At 46.3% G+C, this 27,003-nt stretch overlaps 3 protein-coding genes across 4 annotated transcripts; 2 read left to right on the plus strand and 1 right to left on the minus strand.

Moving 5' to 3' along the window:
• Window positions 1-777: 777 nt before the first annotated feature.
• SP7 (Sp7 transcription factor) lies at window positions 778-3,270 on the plus strand. The gene has a single exon (XM_031939621.1). It carries the CDS (start codon window positions 799-801, stop codon window positions 2,035-2,037), a length of 1,239 nt encoding a protein of 412 aa, XP_031795481.1. The 5' UTR covers window positions 778-798; the 3' UTR covers window positions 2,038-3,270.
• Window positions 3,271-13,157: 9,887 nt separating this feature from the next.
• On the plus strand, window positions 13,158-22,457 carry AAAS (aladin WD repeat nucleoporin). 2 transcript variants are annotated; one of them, XM_031937806.1, is made up of 16 exons: window positions 13,158-13,424; window positions 13,827-13,954; window positions 14,521-14,576; window positions 14,936-15,027; window positions 15,242-15,288; window positions 15,461-15,559; window positions 15,972-16,115; window positions 19,707-19,827; window positions 20,752-20,876; window positions 21,027-21,087; window positions 21,230-21,320; window positions 21,515-21,608; window positions 21,683-21,750; window positions 21,848-21,929; window positions 22,024-22,108; window positions 22,213-22,457. In XM_031937806.1, the coding sequence occupies exons 1-16, from the start codon at window positions 13,302-13,304 to the stop codon at window positions 22,429-22,431; spliced, it is 1,635 nt and encodes a 544-aa protein (XP_031793666.1). In that variant the 5' UTR covers window positions 13,158-13,301; the 3' UTR covers window positions 22,432-22,457. The 2 variants fall into 2 exon arrangements, with proteins under 2 accessions (XP_031793666.1, XP_031793667.1); XM_031937807.1 differs by lacking the exon at window positions 13,158-13,424 and adding an exon at window positions 13,431-13,612.
• Window positions 22,458-22,535: 78 nt separating this feature from the next.
• On the minus strand, window positions 22,536-26,859 carry C5H12orf10 (chromosome 5 C12orf10 homolog). The gene is made up of 7 exons (XM_031937813.1): window positions 26,508-26,859; window positions 26,255-26,367; window positions 25,997-26,156; window positions 24,441-24,593; window positions 23,802-23,924; window positions 23,425-23,606; window positions 22,536-22,745 (listed from the first exon to the last, which is right to left on the minus strand). The coding sequence occupies exons 1-7, from the start codon at window positions 26,724-26,726 to the stop codon at window positions 22,553-22,555; spliced, it is 1,143 nt and encodes a 380-aa protein (XP_031793673.1). The 5' UTR covers window positions 26,727-26,859; the 3' UTR covers window positions 22,536-22,552.
• Window positions 26,860-27,003: the final 144 nt, after the last annotated feature.

The following is a 27,003-nucleotide window of genomic DNA, read 5'->3' on the forward strand; positions in this document are numbered from 1 at the left end:
CCCCCCCCCCTTTTTTTTTCCTATTCTCTGGCCCAAGACTTTGCCAAGAGATAGCTCATGGAGGTCCTGACCTCAGGGGAAATAAATGGTTGTCTTGGAGGCAATGAATAGGAAATAGGGACCGCAAGGGTATACTCAACTTTGAGAAGACAGCGTTTATTAAGTGCTTACTGGGTAGTAGACACTGTGCTAAATGCTGGAGATATAAAAAGGCAAAAATATCATCCTTTCCCTCAAAGGGTTCACTTTCAAACCAAGTAAATAACATGTACATCCTATTCATGTATAGTCAAAGGGACAAGACACTAGCACTCGAGGGAATAAGAGACGTGACTGGGAATGGCTTCCTGCCACAGATGGGATTCTGGTGACACTAGAAGAAAGCCAGGGAAGCTAGGAGTCTGAGGGGAGAAGGGAGAGCAGAGTGAGGAGAAGGAATTATGTGTGAGGGAACGGCAAGAAGACCAGAGTTGTTGAATCATTTATGGAAGGGAGTAACCTGGAAAAAGACTAAGAAAGAACATTGTGACCCTCTTTGGAAGTCAGAAGAATCTGTATTTTATTTTGGAGGTACAAGGGAAGGCAATAGAATTGACTGGGTGGTGGGTGTGGGACATGGGCTGATCTGGCCCTTAGAGAGATCATTCAGGCAGCTGAAAGGAGGCAGGAGATCACTAAGCGTGGAACCTCTGGGCTCAGGTACAGCCCATTGCTCTTGGCTCCTGTCCTGGGCCCATTGACTCATGGCTATCTTCCTCTCTGCAGGAGGAAGCACACTATGGCTCCAGCCCGTTGGCAATGCTGACTGCAGCCTGCAGCAAGTTTGGCAGCTCCAGTGCTCTTCCAGACTCAGCTACTGCAAGCAAAGCAGGTGCAAAGAAGTCGTACCCTCCGGGCAGTGAACTTTCTGCCTCCAAAACCATGGGCGACGCTTATCCAGCTCCGTTTGCAGGCACCAATGGCCTCCTTTCCTCCACAGCCAGTCCTCCTGCCCCAGCTTCAGGTTATACCAATGACTATACCCCTTTCTCTCACTCTTTCCCCGGACCCACAAGCACCCAGGACCCTGGGCTACTGGTGCCCAAGGGACATGGCTCTCCCGACTGCCTACCCAGTGTCTACACTTCCCTGGACATGACACACCCTTATGGCTCATGGTATAAGGCAGGAATTCATGCGGGCATCTCCCCTGGCCCTGGCAACACCCCTACCCCGTGGTGGGACATGCACCCAGGGGGCAACTGGCTAGGTGGTGGGCAAAGCCAGAGTGATGGGTTGCAAGGGACGCTCTCCACGGGCCCAACTCAAACTCCACTCAACCCCCAGCTACCCACCTACCCTTCTGAATTTGCTCCACTCAACCCTGCCCCCTACCCAGCTCCCCACCTTCTCCCTCCTGGGCCCCAACATGTCCTGCCCCAGGATGTCTACAAACCTAAGGCTGTGGGCAACGGGGGGCAGATAGAAGGAGGTGGCGGGAATAAGCCTTCTCGGGGTGCAGGTACAGGAGGGAGTGGGGCCTATGGGGGTGGGGGCGCTGGGCGGTCCACGTGTGATTGCCCTAACTGCCAAGAGCTAGAGCGGTTAGGGGCAGCTGCTGCAGGGCTGAGGAAGAAGCCCATCCATAGCTGCCATATTCCTGGCTGCGGCAAAGTCTATGGAAAAGCTTCACATCTGAAGGCCCACCTTCGCTGGCACACAGGAGAGAGGCCCTTTGTCTGCAACTGGCTTTTTTGTGGCAAGAGGTTCACCCGATCAGATGAATTGGAACGGCACGTCCGCACTCACACCCGAGAGAAGAAATTTACCTGCCTGCTTTGCTCAAAGAGATTCACCCGAAGTGATCACCTGAGCAAACATCAGCGCACCCATGGCGAGCCCGGTCCTGGGCCCCCTTCTTCCGGCCCCAAAGAACTGGGGGAGGTTCGGGGAGCAGAGGAGGAAGGCACTCAGGCCTCGAGGCCAACAGCTTCACCCATACCGTCTGAGAAAGCCCCAGGAGGCAGCCCGGAGCAAAGCAGTCTGCTGGAGATTTGAATGAAAAGGGCCCTACCCAGCTGCCCATACTCTGTAGCTTGCCTTAGTCCCTTTCCCCATTGCTGGTCCCTTACTTCCCTTGCTACCTCTTCTGTTTTCCCTTATTTGCTCACCACACTCCCCAACCTCAAACCCAATGTCAGTGATCCAAGGTGTCCCCGAGCTCTTAATTTGTCCTCCATTTCCTCTTACTCTACTCCATCTAGTATTGACATATTCTGTAAGTGGTTCCTCCCAAGTAGTTTACTCTTTCTTCTTCTCCCTCATTTTAACCTTGGTTTTCCTTCATTCCTCCAAACTCACCATTTGTCTCGAATCTCACTGTCCTTTCTTTTATCCTCCCTTCCAGTATTGCCCCATTCTTTCCCCTACATTATCCCCACCAAATTCCTTATCCTAGCTTACCAAACTGTAGTCGGTGGCTCTCCCCAGCCTGAATTTCTTCTGGTCTCCCACCTGAATTTCCATACATTCACTTACAGTGGGAGATTAACCAGGGGCCTATGATCAATTGAGTCTTCTACAGGGGTTGAACAGGGATCCATTCATTCCATCTAATCTCTTATTAATTCATTCAGCTAATGTCTATTTGGGCACCTACTATGAGTGTGGTATTGTGTTAGGTGCTTCTGCTTGGTCCTCTAATCTCTGATTTGTATGTTTCTAAAGTGTTTCCTTCTTTAAAACTTTGGCATTATCAACTCAAGTTCCTCCCCCCTTTTTTCCCCATTTCTCCTTAATTCCATCTGCCATTCCCTATACTCTTCCAATCTTTTGCTCCATTTCTTCACTTTCACAACTTTTCCCCCTTTTATAAACACAATAATAATAATGATAATTTATTGTCCCCTGGGTGCCCCTCTTTAGGAGCAAGAACCTAGGAGGTGGGATTAATTGCCTAATAGGGAGTGGGATGGGGACCAATCCCAGTGGTGGGGTGACCTCCAAAATGAGGGAAGCTGCTGCCAAGCCTATGCATATTAAACCCACCCTGTGAATGGAGAATAATGAATAGTGATAATTAATAATAATTCTATTTATCTAAGTTATGATGACGGGTCAGGCAGTACTAGACCAGGGATAAGTAAGGGTCTGCCTCTGCTAAGGGAGAGCCCAGTAGCAAGAGTCTTTGCTTCCAGATGGGTTGACTACATTGATCTCTCTCTCTCTCTCTCTCTGTCTCTCTCTCTCTCTCTCTCCTAACAGTCTCCAGTCAGTGGGGACTTTGCTAATGACATCTCCTTTAGTCTCAATTTATGAGGTTTCTCTGTAATTGTGGTCTCTTCTTAATGAATGGGATTTCTCTTTTTATGGAATTTCTGCTAACAGGGTGGGTCGTTAGCTGAATCTTCATACTCAAAAGAGTTTGATGAGGTCTTTGTCAATTGGGGTTTCTCTGATATCAGGGATGCTGTTATTGGGGTTTCACTGGTAAAGGGGTTTTCCCAGCCCCAGCCAGAAACTGTGAAACATCAAGTCGTGTGTGTGTGTGTGTGTCTATGTATGTATGTGTCCGGAGGTGGAAGTAGTTGTGTGAATTCACCAATTCTTACTCTCCAGCTCCTCTGAATCCCAGATCCAGGTCTCGCTGCTCCCTTTCACCCCCTACTCCCATCCTAGGCTCTGTGGCCTCAATCACAGAGAACCTCATTGGTCATTTTAGAAATATTACCTAAAGGTAGCCTAATCTGAAAGGTCGGGGACAGTACATGGCGATTGGGAGAAGGAGGTGTGCGTGAATGAGAGGCTTTCTCTGGGACTAGAATCAATCAAAGCAATGAATCAACCAATAATACCTGAGTGCCCATTCAATCTAAAGCACTGTATGTTTGGAAATTAGGGGAAGGAGATATCAGGGGAAAAGGTTGTTGGGGAAAAAAATTAGAAAGGTAAAGTCCCAAATCTGATATTAGATGCCTCTAATTAACCTGACTTTTACTGTCAACCCTATCCTGGAACTTCGGATGCTCCCGAGTACACCTTCAATGACTTTAGATGCCGTTCAGTGCCTTTGTATCGCTTTTCTCCTTACCCCACCCTCCAGCTCCTAGTAGCTCCAGGTGGAAGGAGGATGACCTCACCTAGGGATAGGGGAAAGGGGATCGTGGGAGGGAAGGGTCATACCCTCGTGGAGTTTTTTGTTTTTGTTTTTGTTTTTTTGTTTTTTTTTTGGTTTGTTTCGTGTTTTTTTTTTTTTTTTTAATTTAATAAATATCTGATTTGATATGATGTCCAGTTGGAAGGGGGAAGATCTGGGTTGGTGGACTGGAGGTGAGGGGTATAAGTGTGGAACAAAAGGGAGAGGCAACCACATTTCTCTCCAAGTTGGAGAACATCTCTAATTGCATTCTATTCTGCATTTATTTGCATAGCAAATACGGCATCCAGCCCGTCATTAAGGGTTAGATTTTTTAAATTTAGCAGTGCTCTTCGAATCCGTGGGCAGAAGTGGGTACTTTCTCTAGTATTCGATTTCATCCAGACCCAATCCCTTCCAATTGACCCATCCCTTGGGCCCTGCCTTTGGGATCCGGCCATCGGAGAACTGCTGAGAGAGGGAGGCTTCAGGTGCAGGGGATGAAAGCGGCAGGGGACTCGCTTGGACCCATCCCGCCTAGGCCGGACTCTGCGTGGGCTGGCCCGGTCTTAGTCCAACTTTGCCCCAGTCCCACCCCGCCCCTGACCTAGCAATCAGCTGCACCCGAGGAGCAGCCGCGAAGGAACAAAAGCGGGTCTGTGGCACCAGAGATCCCCGAGCCACAATAGGGCTTTGTGAGGTCCCCAGCCCTCGGGGCTCCCCTGCTGAGCTGGGCGGAGCTCTCCAATTCCTCTTCCCGGGGGGAGCTAAGCTTAACCCGGGCAGCTCGGCGTGTCCTGCGGCTTGTGTCCCCATTGCTGGGGGAGGGGAAGCCAGGGAAGGTAGGGAGACACCTCACTTCCTCCTTCCCTGCTTTGGGTCCCTATTCCTCCGAGCACTCCATCGGTAAATCTCCCCGGTCTGGGGACAGAGCGCTCTCCATCAAAGGGACTTTGCAAAAGATTGCGCAGTTAGCTGTGCCCTAGGCCCCGGATCTCCTTGGGGAGCTGGAGAATCCTAGAACCCCAGAAAGGAGGTGCTGGAAGGAGGAAGACAGGGTCCTGGCAAACGTTTCCAGCCCCCCGTCCCCAGACTAGGCAGACCACCCGAGACCCCCGGCCTTCTTATTCCAGCCGGTGGCAGGTTTTCCTTCTCTTGCCTCCCCAGCCTTTTCATCTTCCCCCATTCCGGTTGAAGATTTTTTTGCCGGTTTCTAGGATATGAAAAGCCGAGTCCAGTGGAGACGGCGCGAAGCCAGGACAAATAGGGCCGGAGGGCGCGGGTCCGAAGCATGTGCCAAAGAAATTGGGTACCGGGCCAGGAGCGTGGAGCGCTGAGCAATGGACTCGGGAAACAGACCCAGGGCGCGTGGCTGTTGCCCACGGGGTTTTCTACCACTCCCCCGAGCCTCCCTCAGGAGGGTCTTCCTTTCCAGAAACCGTCCCGGCCCTCCCGCTGCCTCAGTTTCCCCTCGAGTTCCCTAGGGAGGTTGGAGTGGAGATAATGTTGGATTGTCGCTTTGTTTCTTCGCTCCAGCGATTTAGCCTGGACAACTTCGCCCTCTCGTGGAACGAACTAGGAAATGTATTAGGCTTGTATCTATTAAACAAATTGGTCCGCGGGCCTAGGGAAATTTTTTAAAAATAATAATTTATTTTTCCAATTAACTAGTATTTGTTTTCTTTTCTTCCCACTCCCACTCCCAGCTCCCTCCCCCAAGGAAAAAGGAAGACAAAACTTTTAGAACGTGTGATTATGCAAATATACATAGTCAAGCAAAACAAATTCCCACATTGACCATGTTCAAAAATGCATCTCGTTCTGTCTCACCTCTGAAAGCATCGCTCAGGAGGTGAGCTCTTCATCCTAAATCCCCCTGGTTCAAAGTTCATGTAAACTTCCCAGATTTCTCTGAAACTATTCACCATTCCTTATGGCATGATTGAGTTCCCTTCCATTTATGTATCATAATTTGTTCAGTTATTCCCCAGCTGATGAGTATCCCTTTAGTTTTTAGTTCTTTTCCACCACAAAAAGAGCTGATAAATATTTTTTGTACATACGGATCCTTTTCCTCTTTCTTTGATTTTAATGGTATAGACCTGGTAGTAGTATCACTGGATCAAAGGAAATGCATAGTTTAATAATTTTCTTTGAACAACTCCGAAGTGCTTTCCAGGATAAATTTATACCTTCACTAAACAGTGCATTAATGTTCCTGTTTTCCCATGGTTCCTTCAACATTTATCACTTTCTTTTTTTTGTCAATTTGCCAATCTGATGGGTATAAAACACTTTAATAAAGCTCAGTTTATAATTAATCGTAAATTTGGAGTATTTTTTCATATGACTACTGATAGTTTTGATTTCTTTTTTTGAAAACTTCCTGTTTATATCCTTTGACCATTTTAAAAATGTTGTTCAGTTATTTTTCATTAGTGTCTGATTCTTTTTTTATAATAGCTTTTTATTTTTCCAAATACATGCAAAGATAATTTTTAATATTCACCTTTGCAAAACCCTGTGTTTCAATTTTTTCTCTCTTCCTTCTTTCCCTTTCCCCTCCTTTGACAGCAAACAATCCACCATAGGTTAAATATGCAAAAGTCTTCTAAACATACTTCCATATTTGTTATGCTGTGCAAGAAAAATCTGATCAAAAGGGGAAAAAAAATCCCCCCAAAGTGAAAATGCTATGCTTTTATCTACATTCAGTCTCCATAGTTATCTCTCTGGACCGAGATGGCGCTTTCCATCACAAGTTCACTAGAACTACCTTGAATCATTTCATTTGACTATTTTTCTATTGAAGAACCCTAAGCAAAACTCAAATAGTGCTCAGGATCCCCCACCTTAATACTCAGTAGGGTTTGCTCTTGCTAGGTTTCCCTGGAACTCCTTGTCTTGGGTCTCATCACTTCAGACCTAAACTTGAGTTGTCTTCATAGAATCTGAGTGGGAAAGGATCTCAGGTGACATCTAATTAAACCCCTACCTGTAATGGTCATCTAATCTATGCTTGCAGACCTCTCTGATGGGGGAAGTGCTCTGAAAGGGTTGGGCCAAAGCTCTGGAGCCAGCTATATTTGTTAAGAAGTTTTTCCCTATTTGAAAGAGAAGTGTGCTTCTCTGTATCTTGCACTTATTACTCGTTATTTCTTCTCTTGGTAGCTAAGCAAAACAAGGTGAACCTCTTGCATAACAACTTTTCAAATAACGGAAGCAATTTTTGTGATCTCTTTTTTCTCCATTCTAAACATCCCTAGTATTTATGATAGAATTTCATGTATTTACATCATTCTGGTTGCGCTCTTGAGAAAGGGCTCCAGTTTGTCAATGTCCTGCTTACAGTGCACAAAGTGAAAATTTCAGTTTATGGCAATAAACACTTGTGCTCATAATAAAAGCCTGGAGGAAAGTCCTAATTTGAAGGGTTAGCTTAAAATCTTCTGATCCCTCTGGTTTTACTCAAAGGAACTAGTATCTGGAAAATAACATTAGATTGGTAGGTATGTCAATTTACTTCTCTGAGGTTCACTTTTTTTGATTATAACATGAGGGGATTGGACTAGATTATCTCTAAAATTCCTTTGAACCCTAATTCCTGTGAAGGTGAAGTGATTAGCCAAAGGTCATAGAGCCAGCAGGCTCACCTGACTCATTTAACTTCTAACACAGTTTTTTTCCCATTAATATTGGCCTACCTTCTGCAGACAATTGCCTGACTCTTCTTTTGGGTTGTCTAACTTAAAGCAGAAAATGTCAAGGTAGGTGGTGTCCGAAGAGGCAGGTGATATTTTGGAAACAGAATGTCCCTCAGATTAGACCACTTGGTAGTTCAGCATTCTCCCTGCCCCAAGCTGTCCATTCCTTTGTCCATTATACATTTTAACTTGGGCCAGGCAGGAAGTACTAAGACAGAAGGGAAACAACAAAGGAAAACAAATCTAAAATTTGAGGAGACCACAGAGATAATCCCTGTTTCTTAAACTTTTTCCCACTCTGACTCCTTTTCCCAAGAGAAATTTTTACAAAACCCCTGGTAATATAGCTCTATAAAATAGGTATACAAATCAAACATTTACTAATAATAAATCACAAAGAAATTCATTTTAAAACTTTTTTTTGGTATACATACAATTTTATCATTAAAAGAAAAAAGTGAATTTGCATACTAATGAGATAGACAGTGCTTGTTTATTTTTACATATGGATTTAAATCTTGGGGGAATATTTGATTCCTTTAACTGTTGTCAGATTTTTCACAACTCTCACATTGTTACACCACCCCATATGGGACTGAGGCCCACTTTTAAGAAGCTTTGATCTAGTCCAACTTCCTCATTTTAAAGAGGAGCAAATACAGTTTTAGGGAACTATCTGATTTGTTCAGTGTCAGAGGTGGGGCAGGAAGTCAGCTCTGACTCCAGAACTTTTGCTTTTTGCAATGTGCCACCTTGCCATCCATAATACATAGACACAGATAAATATCAGATACATAAATAATAGGGTTTGTTTGATTTCTTTTTTTTTTTTTAGGATTATATACTATACCACTAACCTATAGTGTACATGAGCACAATAAGTTGTCTATTTACAAAATACACTAGACAAAGTTTTTTGGGAGGGCATTAGTGACTGAGTAAGGCTCAGAATGGGTCTTCTTAAGGAGGCAGCACTTCAGCTGAACTTTGAAGGACTCTATAAGTTGCAGTTGAGAAGGGAGTCTATTCCGGTACAATGTAAAGGCATGGAGATGGGAGATAGAATGTACAGAGAACAGCAACTGGACCATTTTGGCTGGTTGTAGAACGGAGAATAATGTTTGATAAGATCGTAAATGTTATAGGAGAAACATCTCCTATTGATTTTGTGTGTTAGATAAATACTGCAGAATAAATTTTACCACAATGCAAAAATTATAGAAGTAAGAACCTAGGTTTTAAAGTGCTTTCATGAAGATAACCCTGAACCCTGATGAAGGATTGGACCAGTCTACTTATAGAGAAAAATTATGTGATAGAGACAGAAGATTTTTCTAAATATATGACATTCTTTATGGCTTCAGCCATTAAGGTTACACAGGCCTATCAAACAGATTCATTAGCTTATTCTTCCTTCAATTGTCCTTGTTCATTTGCTTCAACCATGCCTACTCTTTGTGACCCACAGTTGGGGTTTTCTTGGCAAAGACACTGGAGTGTTTTGCTGTTTCCTTCTTCAGCTCATTTAACAGATGAGGAAATTCAGGCAAGCAATGTTAAGTGATTTGATCATCCTCACACAGCTAGTAAGCATCTAAGGTAGGGGTTTAACAAATTAATAAACACACTAATTTATAGATTTAAACACTGAATTTACAAAATCATACATTTCCAAGGCTATCTTTTAAAGAAGTCCCAGTGGGTTAATTAAGATGAGTCACAAAGAGAAAGAGCCCTCACTCTGGGAGGGTTTAAACAGTTTTGTAGATGGAATATTTCCTTTAGACACAGGCCAGAACCCCACCTGGCTGGCCCCAGATTCTTCGGGTCCTTGAACCAGGTGCTAGTTCCTTCCTTTCACTATTCAGCCCCTTTCTTCCTCCTTTCTTCTTCCCCATTCTGAAGAAATTCAAATTCAAATTCAAATTGGGCAAATTCAAATTATGTAAAAAGTCATTTTAAGTAGAAGTCTATGAATTGTTCTACTTATATAAAGTGAGAGATCTATTGTTATAGCTAACATTTATGTCGTGCTTATGCTGTGATATGCACTGTTTTAAATACTTTACAATTAGTATATTATTTGATCCTCACAACAACCCTGGGAGGTGCTATAATTCTTAAAGTAAGGAAGTGTCAAAGTCAGAACAATGCTTTGGGAATATTGTTTTGGCAATTGTATGGAGGATGGTTGGAAAGGGGAGAGAGTGGAGTTAAGGAGATGAAGTAGGGACTATTATTCTAAGAATGTGGGAAATATAGACAAACATTGAAGAACTTTCAGGATCGGATGAAAAACAAAGCAAGCAGAACTAGAAAAATGATATACATAATGACTACAGTGGAAAAAATAACTACAAAACAACTAAAAATTCATGTTGCCAAAATGAAGAATAAGCATGACCCAAAGCTAGGGTCATGAGAAGACACCTCCCTTCTAACTTCTTTTTTAGAAATGTTTATAAGTATAGAACTTTGATTTATAAATTTTTTTTAATATAGTGAGTATTTTTTGCTGAATTGTATATAGATGATGTGAAAAAAAAAGGTAACAATAAATGTATTTTAAAATAAGAAAAAGTTTAAAATGAGGCTATTGCTATAGCTATATTGTTGATATGAGTACTAACTGACAAGGTCCTGAACTGGAGTGTTGGCTATGAGTGCAGAGAAAAGCACAGATTGAACAGAATATTTTAGGGGTAGAATTTTGCAAATTGGATTGGATTGAGGAAGTGAGAGGGAAGATTCTTTCTACTGGGGTATGATTCTTGTTCTTATAAAAATTTGATTTACTTTTATATCTCTGAAATGAAACCTTTATCAGAGAAAATTACTGCAAAGATTTTCCTCTGTTACTTGAAATGGACAAAGGACTTGACCTCCCCTCCCCTCCCTCAGTCTTAGGTTAAAGGGTCTAGGGCTCGCAGAGAAAGGTCTGCTCAGCCAGATTAAAGGAGGTATTTTGCACTTCAAAGTGCCTGCTCTACATTGAGGGGTATCTGTTTGATAACCCTGACCTATAAACTATGTTAAACATCTGCCATTGAATCTTTTGTCCTGTAAAGTTGAGTCACTGTTTAATGTCAAAGGTGCCAGCAAGAGTGAACAAGAATGCTTATAAGGCTGTCCCTAGCATTTCCATGCCAGAATCTTACTGGAGGTCGGTCCTGGTCATGCAGACCATCTAGGCCAGTTACAAATAAATTATTTCTAAATTATGAATTACTATAGCCGTCTTGAATTTTATTGCCTGGGCTATTTCAACCTATCACCTTTCAGTTTCAATTGTATTGCTTTTGTTTATGCAAAAACTTTTCAAAGTTGTACATTTCATTTCTGCGATCCTCTTTATCTCATTTGGCCAAGAACTCTTCTTCTTTTCATAAAGCCATAAGCTCATTTCTTCCTTGCTTTTCTAATTTGCATGATATGACATTTTATTGTTTGTTATTATTCTTACTCCTTTTAGAAGAGGACCAATGACATCATGAGGGTGATATGTTGATTTGCTCTAGAACTGGATTTAAGTGAGGCAGAATAACAGAGTCCTCAGCTTCATTTTCTCTTCCAGAGTCATGGAGGTCCATCCAGTGGCAAGACAAAAAATCAATAGGACTGATGATGGCCTGAGATGCAATGATATCTTCAGTATCTGACCAAGCTCCAGCCATCTTCATGATGGGAACAAATTGTTTTTTTTTTTTTTTTTTTTTTCAAATCAAGATTTAACTTTTTATTGAACTTTACTGTGTTTCTGTATATCGGAGAGTATTTTTTTAAATTTTGGTATATTATTGTGTATCTAATTTATATTTTAATGTACTTAACATCTACTGGTCATCCTGCCATCTGGGGGAGGGGGTGGGGGGGTAAGAGGTGAAAAAATGGAACAAGAGGTTTGGTAATTGTTAATGCTGTAAAGTTACCCATGCATATAACCTGTAAATAAAAGGCTATTAAATTAAAAAAAAATAAAATAAATTTTGGTATAGCACAATATGAAAACATTAGTGAGTTGCAGTTACATTTCTTTCCAAAACAATTCCAACACTTCTATATCTTTTTCTTTTTACTCCATCCAGAATCTTGACCAAGATGCCAAAAATTTTAAAATTAAACCTATTCAAAGGGAGACAAAGAAAACAATCTATTATAAAATAAACTTAAATATATATATATATATATATAAGTTGAACAAATTGTTCTTATCCATCCATTCCCCCGGGGGAAGTTTCCACCTACTTGGAACAGATCCCTCCTAAACTCAGGAGTTTCAGACCCATCAAGTCAGTCCCAACGTGCAAAGTTGGTTTTGCCAGGGACGGCGACCATGCGTGCTAAAGCTTCTCGCAGCCGCAGGTGAGAGTGGGGACGACGGTCGATACCACGGGCGGATGGGCAGCCACGCCGAGGCCTCGGCCTCACACTAGAGCTCTAGCCCTCCCTGAACACCTCCCGCCGTCCCATTTGCAGCTCAGCTTGCTCCAAGCGGGAGATGCTGAACAAAACCCGGTTTTGCCTTTCTGCTTTCCAGCGAGATTTCGTCAAAAGACGAAGTTTGTCTTTGGGGCAGATTCTGCCAAATAACCGGGACTTATTATCCTTGATTTGGGGCCCTCCCCGAAGCGTCTGCGGAGAAGGGAGACGGGGGAGGCTGCGAGGACCAAGAACAGGGTTTGGGGAGAGAGAGCGAGGATCGGAGAGGAGGGTCTCAGACTTCCCGACGCGGAGACGGCGCATTTGCGGCCGGAGCCGACAAGCCGGCGCGTCACGGCGCTTCTCGTCAGGCTGGGCCTTTAGGGGGAGAGGACGGACCCCAGTGCCGGGAGATTGCGGGACTTCCCTCCTGGCTCCGTCCGCAAGCCCCGGAGAACCAAGCGGGGCTTTTCCTTTGAACGGGATTTATGTAAAAGCCCAATACGGCGTCATAAGCGCGCCCCAAAGGGGGTATATGAGAAGACGCCTCCCTGCTCACTTCTTTTTCAGAAGTGTTTATAAGTACAGAACTTCGCTTTATAACATTTTTTTAATAAATTGAGTATTTTTTGCTGAATTGTATGTGGATGATGTGAAAAAAAAAAAAAGGTAATAATAAATGTGTTTTAGAATAAGAAAAAGTTTAAAATGAGGCTACAGAATACAAGGGGAATGGTCCCAAAGGAAGTGGCGGATAAGTGGCTCCGAACCCCCCCCCCCATTTCTTCCATTTCTCCCCTCCCCCGCCAAGTTTCACCCTTCAATAACCCGCAGCCCCCTCCCCGCTGACGTATTGACGCCGCTTCCTCTGCAGGACGCTAGGGGCAGCGCGAGAAGCCACCGGAAGTCCCCCTCCCCCCCGCCGCTCCGCGCTCAAGGCCCACTTCCGTGGAGCGGCGTTTGTCCCGCGCGGCGTCCCGTCCGCGGCTCGCCTCCCAGTCCCGCGCGCGCGGGGCCCGCAGGAAGGTGGGACGCGCCAGCTCCCGGCCGCGCCGCCTTGCGGGATGTGCTCCCTGTCGCTGTTCCCGCCGTCGCCGCCCTGGGACCAAGTGACGCTGTACGAGTACAACAACGAGCTGGTGACCGGTGACAACTACGAGAGCCCGCCCCCCGACTTCCGGGGCCAGGTAAGTTAGGCGGCTTCCGGAACGCGAAATGTGCCCGGAGAAACCCGGTATTGCTGGGCTCTCCCGCGTTTCCGTGCATTGGAAAAAATAGAACTATTTAGATAAAAATAAAGAACACAAAAAATGAGAAAATAAAATAGGAACCGAGGAAAAAGCCTTTGGCAGTTTAGTCGGCGGGGCGCCGAGGGGTAATTCAGGCGGTAGTGTCATTTTTGTCCTGGGTTGGGCCTTCCCTTCTCCGACTACTTTGACCCCTCCGCGTGGGGGGGGGGGGGCGGGGCGCCCTTTCTGCTGTTCCGCGCTGTGGGGGAGAAGGGAAGAGACGGAGCTCATTTTGGAGCTTGGAAGTCCGTATAAATCCAAAAGAACAAAGGGAGAAAAGCTAAATCTTTGCCTCCGCAGTGGATCAACCTTCCTGTTCTACATCTGACAAAAGACCCCCTCAAGACCCCCGGCCGCCTGGACCATGGCACCAAAACAGCTTTCATCCATCACCGGGAAAGTATCTGGAAGAGATGCATCAATGCCTGGTGAGGGCGGGGCAGCCAGCAGCAGGAAGCGCCCTTATTGGAGGCTTGTTGTGTCCTTGTTGATCCCATCCTTATGGCCTGACCTATGAAAGATAAGCCTCAAAGGTCTCCGAGCGCCCTGGAAAGAGCCCCGCAGAGCTGGCAGGAACTGAGCTACTTAGCGCCTGTCATATCCCAGGCCCACTTTGGGCCTCAGTTTCCTCATTTGTAAAATGGGGCAGTTGGAACGAAGGGTTCCTTCTACGTAAAAGTCCTGGGATTTGCAGTTAATTCCCCCAGGCCCGTCTCCCTCTGTCGCCTCCTCGGCCCCCCATCCTTCTCTGCACTGTGCTCAATATTGTTGTTTTCCATTCGTTACTACTTGCTTGTATTTGGCAAGTGTCCCTAGCACAGGGCAGTCCGTCTCCTTTGTGTCTGCACCGTTTTCCTGCAGCGTCTCATGTGGTGCTTTACACGGAGAGACTTCTGAGTGAACGACCCACTTGTGATGCCCTGAAAGGCAGGTGTGGGGAGGCAGAGGGCAAGGGAAGGGGAGCGCCCCAGACTCAGCCTCTCTGTTCCCGCAGGCGTGACATGGGCGTTTCCGGTGTGTTGAATGAAGTGGCTAACTCTGAGGAAGAAGGCGAGTCACTCTCTTCTGCTACCCCCCCTTCTCTCTTCCTCTGTATGATGAGATTGATATATAGATGTGGATCTATCTATGATATATGAGAATAATGATGCAGAGCATGTATTTAGGTCCACAGAATGCTTTCCTCATAAACTTCAAGGGCCTTTTCCCACACCTACCTCTGAACCTCAACTCTCCATTGTCCACCTAGTGTTCCCCCACCCCCCATCTTCATTGATATCTGTCACTCCCACTTAATATCTCATGGAGGATGTCTTCAGATCACCCCAGAAAAGGGCCAGTTGCAGACCAAAAGGATGGCAAGTCCTCCTGGGATGGTTCAGTGATGGTTGTCTCCTTCGGCCCCGCAGTGTTCAAGTGGGTGAAGACGGCATCCGGCTGGGCCCTGGCTTTGTGTCGATGGGGCGCTTCCCTCCATGGGTCCCTGTTTCCCCATTTGTCAGTGAGTTTGTGCTCCTCTCCACCCCCTCTTTGAAACCCGGTGGGGGAAAGGGAGGGGAGGAAAGGTCTTGGTGACCGCGACCTGCGCAGGGTGGCTTTCATTCCCTTTGGGAGAGAAAATGGTGAGCTCCTCTCAAGGGGTGTGGGGGATGTCAGCCAGCAGGTAGCGTCCTTCTATCCCTGCTCCCCATCCTTGTTCCTTTCCACTCTTCCAGCTCCGGAGTGAAGATCTGATTGCGGAGTTTGCCCAGGTCACAAACTGGTGAGGGGACACCTAGAGGCAAGCCCACAGCTTGGAGGCTTCTGGCCTGAGGGGTGGGAGCCAGGGCGGGACTCCTTTCTTTTTCGCTATCCCCCTCCCCCAAGGGAGCAAAGAACCTGTGATTGTCGGGGGAGCAGGAATGCTTCTGGCTCATGCTGGCTTTACACCCCAGGTCCAGCTGCTGTCTGAGGGTCTTTGCCTGGCATCCCCACACCAACAAGTTTGCGGTGGTGCTGTTAGACGACTCCATCCGGGTATACAATGCCAACAGGTATGTGTGGGCACGTGGGGCAGGGGCAACCCAGGTTTCCTGACTGGGGTCAGAGACTTCCAGGACTTGTTGTTTGGCCCTGGCTCCAGAAGATTCCTAGATTCTCCCCCCCCCCCCCCCCCCCCCCCCCCCCCCCCCCCCCCCCCCCCGTCAGAATCCTTTAATGATTTAAGCGTTCCCCATTGTATATGTGTGTTGGGGGGGACAAGGCCTGGGAAATTTCTGAGCTTCTCTGAAGGTTTGCCATGTTTCCTTCTCTCAGACCCCTGTTCTAGCAGCTTTCCCTCTTTATTCTTCCCTCTTGGACTTATTTCCTTGACTGACCCTCTTCCCCACTCAAAGTCCCCTTTTGTCTCCCCCTCCCTTTACTCCTGTCCCTGGCCCACTCCTTTTTTGTTTTTTCTCCTCAAAGCACCATAGTTCCCTCTCTCAAGCACCGGCTCCAGCGAAACGTGGCCGCCCTGGCCTGGAAGCCCCTCAGTGCCTCAGTGCTGGCTGTGGCCTGTCAAAGCTGTATCCTCATCTGGACCCTGGATCCCAACTCCCTGTCCACCCGGTAAATTCCTTCCCTGCTCTTCCCTATCCTGCCCTGAGCTTCCCCCATGGTTCTTTTGCCCCCAGGCAGCCTAAGGATTTTTGTGAATGTGGGAGTGGGAGGAGATCATCCTGGAGGGAGAGAAAACCAGCCTTTTCTGTCTGGGCCCTCTGAGGCCAGTAGGGCAAATAGTCACAGTCTCCAGGCACAGATAGATGGAGGGTCAGAAGCAACAGATCAGGGATTTGGTGGGGGAGCTTCCTAGATGGAGCCTGAAATTAAGAATGAAATCCCTGAGATGGGATTTGAAAGGAATAGAAGGTAGAGGCGGTGTCACCGAGTGAAGCTGCTGGCAGAAAAGGATCAGTCATCTTTGCCCAGTCAGCGCAGACTCTGAGCTGAAATGATGTCTAAAAGGCAGCAAAGTGATACAGTGGATGGAGCACTGGGCCTGCAGTCTGGGAGGCCTGAGTTCAAATCTCTCCTTCCACACTTGATAGCTCTGTGACCTTGGGCACCCCCCTTTTTGCCTCAGCTTCTTCATCTGTAAAATTTGTTATGAGGGATGGTTCTATGGTAGGAAGTCAAGGAATATGTTAAAAAATGGAAGTGATGTAAAAACCAAAATAAGCCATTTTTTTCTTCATAACCCCATTTGGGGCTTTTTTCTTTTTTTTTTTTATTAAAGCTTTTTATTTTCTAAACATATGCATGGATAATTTTTCAACATTCATCTTTGCTAAACCTTGTGCTCCAAATTTTCTTACCCTTTCCCCGCACCTTCTACCCCTAGATGGCAAGTAATCCAATATATATTAAACATGTTAAAAATGTTAAATCTAATATATGTATACATATTTATACAATTATCTATACAAGAAAAAATCACATCAAAAAGGAAAAAAAATGAGAAAGAAACCAACATGCAAGCAAACAACAAAAGGAGTGAAAATGCTATGTGGTGATCCACACTCAGTTCCTACAGTCCTCTCTTTCTCTGGATGGAGATGGCTCTCTTCATCACAAGTTCCAATGCTCATTGGAACTGTAAGCCTTTTTTTTTATTTATTTATTTATTTTTTTTTTTTATAATTATAACTTTTTATTGACAGAACCCATGCCTGGGTAATTTTTTTACAACATTATCCTTTGCACTCACTTCTGTTCCAATTTTTCCCCTTCCTCCACCCCCTCCCCCAGATGGCAAGCAGTCCTATACATGTTAAATATGTCACAGTATATCCTAGATAAAATATATGTGTGCAGAACCGAACAATTCTCTTGTTGCACAGGAAGAATTGGATTCAAAAGGTAAAAATAACCTGGGAAGAAAAACAAAAATGCAAACAGTTTACACTCATTTCCCAGTGTTCTTTCTTTGGGTGTAGCTGCTTCTGTCTATCATTGATCAATTGAAACTGAGTTAGATCTTCTCTTTGTCGAAGAAATCCACTTCCATCAGAATACATCCTCATACAGTATCGTTGTTGAAGTGTATAATGACCTCCTGGTTCTGCTCATTTCACTTAGCCTCAGTTCATGTAAGTCTCTCCAAGCCTCTCTGTATTCATCCTGCTGGTCATTTCTTACAGAACAGTAATATTCCATAACCTTCATATACCACAATTTATTCAGCCATTCTCCAACTGATGGGCATCCATTCGTTTTCCAGTTTCTAGCCACTACAGACAGGGCTGCCGCAAACATTTTGGCACATACAGGTCCCTTTCCCTTCTTTAGTGTCTCTTTGGGATATAAGCCCAGTAGTAACACTGCTGGATCAAAGGGTATGCACAGTTTGATAACTTTTTGAGCATAATTCCAAATTGCTTTCCAGAATGGTTGGATTCGTTCACAGCTCCACCAACAATGCATCAGTGTCCCAGTTTTCCCACATGCCTTCCAATATTCATCATTATTTTTTCCTGTCATCTTAGCCAACCTGACAGGTATGTAGTGGTATCTCAGAGTTGTCTTAATTTGCATTTCTCTGATCAGTTGTGATTTGGAACACTCTTTCATATGAGTGGAAATAGTTTCAATTTCATCATCTGAAAATTGTTCATATCCTTTGACCATTTATCAATTGGAGAATGGCTTGATTTCTTAAAATTAGAGTCAATTCTCTATATATTTTGGGAAATGAGGCCTTTATCAGAATCTTTAACTGTGAAAATGTTTTCCCAGTTTGTTGCTTCCCTTCTAATCTTGTTTGCAGTAGTTTTGCTTGTTCAAAGATTGTAAGCCATGTTGTTGTTTTTTTTGTTTTGTTTTGTTTTGTTTTTACCTATTTTTTATTTATTTATTTTTAATAATTATAACTTTTTATTGACAGAACCCATACCTAGGTAATTTTTTACAACATTATCCCTCGCACTCACTTCTGTTCCAATTTTTTCCCTCTCTCCCTCCAACCCCCCACACAGATAGCAAGCAGTCCTATACATGTTAAATATGTCATAGTATATCCTAGATACGATATATGTGTGCAGAACTGAACAGTTCTCTTGATGCACAGAAAGAATTGGATTCAGAAGGTAAAGATAATCTGGGAAGAAAAACAAAAATGCAGTTTACATTCATTTCCCAGTGTTCTTTCTTTGGGTATAGCTGCTTCTGTCCATCATTGATCAATTGAAACTGAGTTAGCTCTTCTTTTTGTCAAAGAAATGTAAGCCATGTTTTTAAAAAGAAAAAATAATAGCACCTACCTCTTGTTGTGGGGATCAAATGAGATAATAATTGCAAAGTGCTCAGCAGAGTGTCTAGCTAGCAACATGATAAATGCTATATAAATTTTAGCTATTATTATAAGAAGGAAAAGGAAATTCTCAGCTTTCCCACTGTTTAGAGGAGGGCTAGGTAGCCCTTCCTCTATTCATGGGTGAAATAGAATTTCTTGAAGACTACGGTAACAACAACCTTGACCTCATTAATCTAGTATTTGCTTTTTTTGTTGTTGTTCCAGTAAGTTTATATATTTTTAATACACATAGGTTCATAAAGTAATGGGAGAGAAAAATCAGAGCAAAAGGCTAAAACCATGAGAGAGATAAACAGCCAGAAAAAAGAAGTGAACATAGCATGTGTTGATTTATATTCAGTCTCCTTAGATCTTTTTCTGGATTCAGGTTAATCTAGTATTTCCTAACTTGACAAGTCAGGAAATATTTCCAAATTATTTTTCTTTTTAAAAAATGACTTATTTTGGTTTTTACATCACCTTCCATCTCTGAACATCTGTGACTTCTACCCTGGAACCATCCCTCATAACAAAAAGCCAAAGCATGTCCACAAAACTGACCAACGTATTGTTCATCTGAGCCTGGCAGTACGAACTCTTGTATCCCCTTGATCCCTTGCCTCAGCAGGGAAGGGAGACCCTTCCTCAGAGTTAGGGAAGCTCATTTGGCCTCATGGGAGCCTCTTCTCCATCCTCCCTTCTTCAGGGGATTGGGACATGGCATTTTCATTCCAGGCCTTCTGTATTAATAGATGGCTTGCAAGGAATGAGAAGTTTTGGCTGAGATTCAACTCAGGAAAAGCTGGGAAGCTGAACTCTTGGGTTTCCCTGGGCTGCCTTGTCACCTTCTCAATGTCTCACCCTTGTAGACCCTCCTCAGGCTGTGCCCAGGTGCTTTCCCATCCAGGGCATAGCCCTGTCACCAGCCTGGCCTGGTCCCCCAATGGAGGACGATTACTTTCAGCCTCACCTGTAGATGCTGCTGTCTTGGTAAGTTGTCCCCCAACCCCGTGTCCCTTTGCTTCTGGAAATACCGTTTTTCCTGATGAGAGCAAGAAAAGGTTTGGACCTCTATTTTCTATGGTCTAGGCACACATTAAATACCTGTTCCATGTCAGAAGCAGCACCGAGTGCTGGAGATACAAAGTCGGACATTTTTTGTTCTTGAGGAGTTCACAATCTAAGGGGCAGGGGTTGGGGGGGAGACGCTGCACTTCTATAGAGAGACAAGGTACTGTGGGATAAATTGGAGAGAATCTCAGAGCATTAGCATTAAGGACAACTTGGAAAGGCCTCAGGGGAAGTCAGGAAGCAAGGAGGAGGCAGAAGTTTGCAGCCATGAAGGGACAGCCAGGGAAAAAGATCTGAACAACAGGGGGCCAGTGTCCTCAGATTGTAAAGGCAGGAAGGGCCAGGCTATGTAGGGCTAGAGAAGCTAAGAGGAAATTTCATATTTATCCTGCAGTAGTAGGGAGCCCCTGTCATTTACTGGATAGGGGGTGGATATGGTCATCATTGTGACAGGCTGGTAGAGGATGGATGTGAGTGGGAAGGCCCTGGGGGAGGGTAGCCGGCTGCCAGGTTAACTGCAGCTATGCAGCTGTGAGATGAAATGCAGCTTTCCTTAGCCCAGACTCATTCCCTACAATCCTGTAAAGCCTTTAGTTCCCAGCTCTCCTGGACTTATAAAAACACTTTAGGAAGGAGCAGCTGGGTGGTGCAATGAGTAGAATACCAGCTCTGGATTTGGGAGGACCTGAATACAAATCTGGCCTCGGACATTTAACACATACAAGCTGTTGTGACCTTGGGCAATCACTTAACCCCAATTGCCTCAAAATCAAACAAAACTATTTGGGACATATTTGGGGATCTTGAGCCTCTTCTCAGGACTACCTTCTCCTTTGCTTCCAGGTATGGGACATCTCCACTGAGACCTGTGTCCCCCTTCCCTGGTTCCGAGGAGGTGGAGTCACCTATCTGCTTTGGTCCCCCGATGGTAGCAAAGTCTTGGCCACCACTCCCTCTGCTGTGTTCCGGTGAGTGAGGGGTCAGTGTGCAGACAGGCTTTTCTCTGGCTCTGCCCAGCACAGGGGTGCATTATAGACTGGCTATCTTCCGGGCAGAGTAAAATAGGACATCTTGGAATTTCTGGGATCATTAACCAAACCCTCCCCCCTCTGATGCAGAGTTTGGGAAGCTCAAATGTGGACCTGTGAGAGGTGGCCTACCCTGTCGGGCCGTTGTCAGGTACCGAGGGATTTCCCTTGGGAGTGGAGGGGCCAGTCACCCGTTGTATCCCCTGGTGCTTGGGACATGGCTTCCCCACCCTGGGATCACCTGGAGGCTGCTCCTATCCTTCCTCAAGGCCTGATCCCTTGTCCTTCCTCAGACTGGCTGCTGGAGCCCAGATGGGAATCGCCTGCTGTTCACAGTCCTAGGAGAGCCACTTATTTATTCCTTGACCTTCCCTGAACACAGTAGTAAGAAGTGTCTTCAAGGGAGAATGGAGGGCCCAAAACATTCTTAATAGGCCCAACCTTTGGGGATTGGGAGGGTAGGGGAACAGGGACAGTCACATTCCCGGAAGGATGGGCCAGGGAAGGGCCTGGGCTCTCCTCCCTCCTTTCAGGGCCTCTGAGGTTGGAAGAAGGCTTATCACGTGCCCTTTCCATAGGGGAGGGAAAAGGACAGGTTGGAGGTGCCAAGACAGCTACCATTGTGGCAGATCTATCCGAGACGACAATACAGACACCCAATGGGGAAGAAAGGTGAGTGAGGGCCATGGGCCACAGTGGGCAGGTGGGAAGGACTTCTTCCTTTCACCTTTCACTGTGTTCTCTAGGCTGGGTGGAGAAGCTCATTCCATGGTCTGGGACCCTAGTGGGGAACGCCTGGCTGTGCTTATGAAAGGTAAAGGGATGGATGAGAGGGGGGCAGCTCATCCCAGCTTCAGCCCACCATCCTGCCCCAAGTTCTTTACTCTCTATCTGTGCCTCCCTTTTTGCAGGAAACCCACGTGTCCGACATGGCAAGCCTGTCATTCTGCTGTTCCGAACCCGAAATAGTCCCGTGTTTGAACTGCTTCCCTGGTGAGAGTCCCTTAAGCTCCCCCCATCCCCAGTGCAGCATCACAGTCTCTATTCCCTCCTGCCCTTCTCACTTCTCACCTGCCTTGCTCCCCAGCGGTATTGTGCAGGGGGAACCAGGGGCCTGGGCCCAGATGATCACCTTTCACCCATCCTTCAACAAAGGAGCTCTGCTCACTGTGGTGAGAAGGGGAAACCTTGATGGGTGGAGATGGGATCTGTGGGGATGAGGGCTTTGGAGGCAGGGTTCAATACTTCCATCTTCCCTCTTGCAATTTCCCTACAGTGCTGGTCCACAGGCCGGATTGCCCACATTCCCTTGTACTTTGTCAATGCCCAGTTCCCACGATTTAGTCCCATGCTGTGCCGGACCCAGGAGCCCCCTGCTGGGGGAGGTGGTTCTACCCATGTGCCTCTGTTTACTGAGACAGCCTCCATCTCTAGCCCCTGGGATCCCTCTTCAGGAACTTCTTGGTCCCACTCTCCCTCCAGCCATCTTCAATAAACAAACATTTTCTTTATTTCCCTTTATTTCTGGTCTGTTTTTCTTAACAAAGTAGGGACTGGGCTCTTTAGAGAACGAGAGGAAATTAAAGACAGAGAACACAATCACTGTGCTGAGAATTTTATTGACATTCAGCAGAAGGCAGAGGTGTTAGGCGCTGGGCCAGAGTGGCACGGGCCATGCTCAGGGCACCTTCTTTGGTGCGGTGCCCACCGATAAAGCCATTGGCATGAACAAAAATGCAGCCAGGAATCCCACTCATCTGGTCCAGGGCCTCATCCCGAAGGCCCTGCCATTGTTCAGGCAGGGGCAGTCTGCAAGCAAAGAGAGCACACCAGAGGTGGAACAAAGGAGAGGGCAGGACAAATGGGGTAACCAAGAATGGAAGGGGTAGAACTGGAAACTGAGGCAGTATCCAGCTAGGAAATCGGCGAACAAGTCAGTCATAGTTTACGATTGTGATGGAACATTATGGTGGTGTAAGAAATGATAATGGGAATGGTTTCAGAGAAACCTAGGAAGATTTGTATAAACCGCAGCAGGGACAAGTAAGCAGAATCGGAACAATTTATACACCGGCAACATTGTAAAGGCATAAGAACCTTGCAAAAACCAATAACTTGTGGTTCCGGGAGGCCCAAGATGAGCCATATTATCCACCTCTTGGCAGAAAGGGGATGGACTTCATACAAATCAATATACATTTTTGGACAAAGCCAATGTGGAAAATTATTTTGCTTAACACACATTTGTTAAAAAGAGTTTAGTCTTCCTTCCCTCTCCCCACCAGGGGGGTATATATGTAGAGAGAGAAGAGAAATAAATGTTAATTGAAAAAAATAAGCTAAACCAAAAAAAAAAGATAAGGGATTCTGAAGGGATTATAATGGGATTGTAAGGTAACAAAAGGCATTGCAAAAGCTTTGAATAAAGGGGGACTGGGGACTTGAGCCTCAAAGGCTTGGGAAAGGACCTGACAGTCTGGGACCTTACCTGCTTTCAAAGGAGTGCAGTTCTTTTGGTACACATTGTACCCGCCATTGTCCATTCTGATCAGGATAGAGAACAAATGCAATGGGCACTAAAGGGGTCAGCCCGGGTTCAAGATCAAACAAATGGTCCTTCCAGGGACAACCACCTTGAGAGAGTTCTATAATTTCTCCACTTGGGTCCACCTTGGAGAAGAAAGTTGGAGTTAGAAGTAGAGTCAAATTTCATTCTCTTACTGCCAATAGCAACTATGTTGTGACTGCTCTTAAAAACAAATAAACTACCTGGGTTCCTATACCATCTCAAATATATGTAAAGGGCTTAGCACATGTGCCTTGATATGCATTAGACATTTAATAATTACTTCTTCCCTTCCCTACCTGGAAGCGATTTGCCAGGGCTTCCTCCACAAGGGCCCGGGCAGGTAACCAGCTTCGCTTATAGAAATCCAATCTCTGTACAAACTCCTCTCGTACTAGGTTCATAGCACAGTGAAAGCCTGCCTGTGAATGGGAGAAAAGTCAGTATGTGGTTCTCAACCTTGCAAGAAAAAACAGAACTCTTATTCTCTCAGGCCCCTCTACCTCTTCATATGTCTTCTTCCTTTTTTTTTTAATTTTAATTTTTTTTATTTAATAGCCTTTTATTTACAGAATATATACATAGGTAACTTTACAGCATTAACAATTGCCAAACCTCTTGTTCCAATTTTTCACCTCTTACCGCCCCCCCCACCCCCTCCCCTAGATGGCAGGATGACTAGTATGTTAAATATATTAAAATATAAATTAGATACACAATAAGTATACCTGACCAAAACGTTATTTTGCTGTACAAAAAGAATCAGACTCTGAAATATTGTACAATTAGCTTGTGAAGGAAATCAAAAATGCAGGTGTGCATAAATATAGGGATTGGGAATTCAATGTAATGGTTTTTAGTTATCTCCCAGAGTTCTTTTTCTGGGCATAGCTAGTTCAGTTCATTACTGCTCCATTAGACATATGTCTTCTTCCTACCTCTGTGTCCTGATTTGGCTGGTTCCAGGTAGGGTTAAGTCGGGCAACCCGAGCACTCAAGGTAGTGGTCAGTGCATAGCGAGGCTTTCCTCCCTCCCACTGGGAGATCCCATTGTCCACTGCATCTACTTCCTCCACAAAATATTCATACATCTGTTAGAAAGGACAGAGGTTTGGGAGCTGGGTCACTTGGGGAAAGAAGGCAAGTCTCTCCTTGGTGTCATTTCAGGGATGTGGCTTCAAGGGCACAAGCACTTTTTTGTTCCAGCAATTATCTCCGGTTGAAAAATGAGGAAACCTGGAGCCTCAGAGCAGGTAGGTGACTTTCCCTCAATCAGAGTTAAGGAGAGGTGGAGCCCAGACTATGTTCATTATCTTTCTGGAGGCCTTAGGACTAAGATGTGCTGGCTTAGAGTTGGGAAAAAGCCCTTACATATACATGGTCCCTGACTCTCTTGCATTTGTACAAGCTGTTCCACACCTCTCTGGGACTCCTTGGCCTCAGGTAAAATGGAGATAACAATTACTTTATTTTTTTACACTGTGGTGAAGAAATACAGTACCATGTCAAAATGCTTTGAAAAATGAAAAATGAGACTCAAATGTCTTACCAGCATGAGTTACAATGCTGTAATTCTCCTAATCATCTTAAGCAACATGATATGGTAAAAAAGGGCACTAGATTTGAAGCCAGAAAGCCTGGAACATGGTTCTGGAGTATGGCCCTGAGCCCATCAGCATTCATTTCTAATATAAAAAGGAATATAGTATTGGTAAACCAAGACATTTGGTGTTTCCAAAATGAGCTCATAAAAGGGGAGAAATGTGCTGTTCTTTTTTACCACAATATTTATTTTCCCCAATGATAAACAGCACCAATATGGCAAACAAAATATTTAGTAAGGCAGTTTTCTCAAACTATAACCATGAGGTAGGTGTTCCATGTACATTATTTCCATTTTACAGATGAGGAAAATAAAGTTCCTTAGGGAAGTGTCATGCCCAAATCTCCTGGAGAATCCAAGCTTTCTGGCTTCACATTTCTCACCAAATCCTGTTACTTGGTTCCTTACTGCTCAGGACTAAGAAAGGGTTTCTACATTCTCAAATAACATTTAAAATGTAACTAATCCTTCTTAGTTCAAGGCCATAGAAAAGCAGGAGGCAGGCTGGATTCCTCCTCAGATTTGGGCCGCTCGTTTCGAACGTGCCGAGGGGTGCACTAGCCGAGCGTGGATTTATGTGGGTGGGGAAGACCGGTGCGGTTAGTTTAAGGCTAAAACTTGACCATTCTCGATTCCCTTCTACAGGAGAGATGCCCATGCTTATTTTTCACTTTTTCCGATTTCGGGCCCGGTGCTCTTGCTTCACCGCAGCCAGAAGCAGGAGGAATAACGACAGTATCGCTCCCGTGCTGCAAAAGTGCCTACAGCAGCCCGACTTTTAGGCCCCCTCGCAAGGCAACCCTTACACGCCAGCTCATCGGACTCGGGCCAAAGGCCCCGGGCATCTCTCGGCGCGGGCCGGCGCGGCGTGGGTCACCGCGGGGCTCCCACCTTGTCATAGAGCGTATCCACAATTCGGTCATCTATGCTGGTCCCCAGCAGCTGGGCCAGGAGCCTCTGGCCGAAGTGCAGATAGACCAGTCCCGCGCTGCTCAGCTTCGTCTGCCACGGCTTCCCGGGCCGCAGGGAGCTCATGGACTCGGTGAAGGACCTGGGGAAGGGAAGGCAAGGCAAGGCGGGGCTCGAGGGGGCCGGCGGGGCAGTGCGGCCGTGCGGGCCTGAGGCCGCGGGGGCGAAGGGGGCCCGCACCTCTGGTGGTGGTCATAGCGGTGCCTCTGCGGGTCGTACTCGCCACCCACGTCCACCACAACGTCGCAGGTGGCCAGCAGCGCCGGGTCGCGGGTGCGCAGGATCTCCGCCTCCTGTGAAAAAAGGGAAAGGGGGAGGGGCGTGAGGCGCGCGCACGCTCACGGCCTCAGGGTCACGCGCGCGTGCAAGGAGGAGGGGAAAGGCGCCCCGACCCGCCCCCCCGGACCCCGCGCGGGGCAGCCGGCCGCGGTACCCGGTACTCGGGCAGCAGCCTCAGCAACGCGCACGCCAGCGCTTCGTCGCAATGGAAGGTGCCGTTGTGGGTCCCGATGCGGGGCCGAGCCGGCGCCATAGGTTCAGCGCGGGGCCGCTTGGAGGACGGGGCGGGTTCCAGGCCCAGCCGGCGAGAGGCCCGCAGAGGCGTGGAGGGGAGCGCCAAGAAGAGGAGGCTGCGGAGGAAGAGATGACCCATGCGGAACTTGGGGGGCGGGGACCCGAGGGTGGCCGGAAGAGCTCACACCACTTCCGCCCCGCAGCCGTTCCCGGGCGAGCTCTGTGGAGCGTGGAAGAGCGACCCAGGGACCCGCCTCGGGAGCCTAGTCCGACCCCCCCCCCCCGCTCTAGACCCCCGACCCGGGGCCCTAGGGACACTCCCCGCGCCGCGCCTCCACCCTCGCCACAGGCGCCGGGCGAGCGCAGAGGCGGACTGTGCAGCCCCGGCGTCACTTCCGGGACCCGGCGGCTTGACC

This window comes from Sarcophilus harrisii, chromosome 5 (genome assembly GCF_902635505.1).
Source record: "Sarcophilus harrisii chromosome 5, mSarHar1.11, whole genome shotgun sequence".
Classification (NCBI taxonomy): Eukaryota; Metazoa; Chordata; class Mammalia; order Dasyuromorphia; family Dasyuridae; genus Sarcophilus; species Sarcophilus harrisii.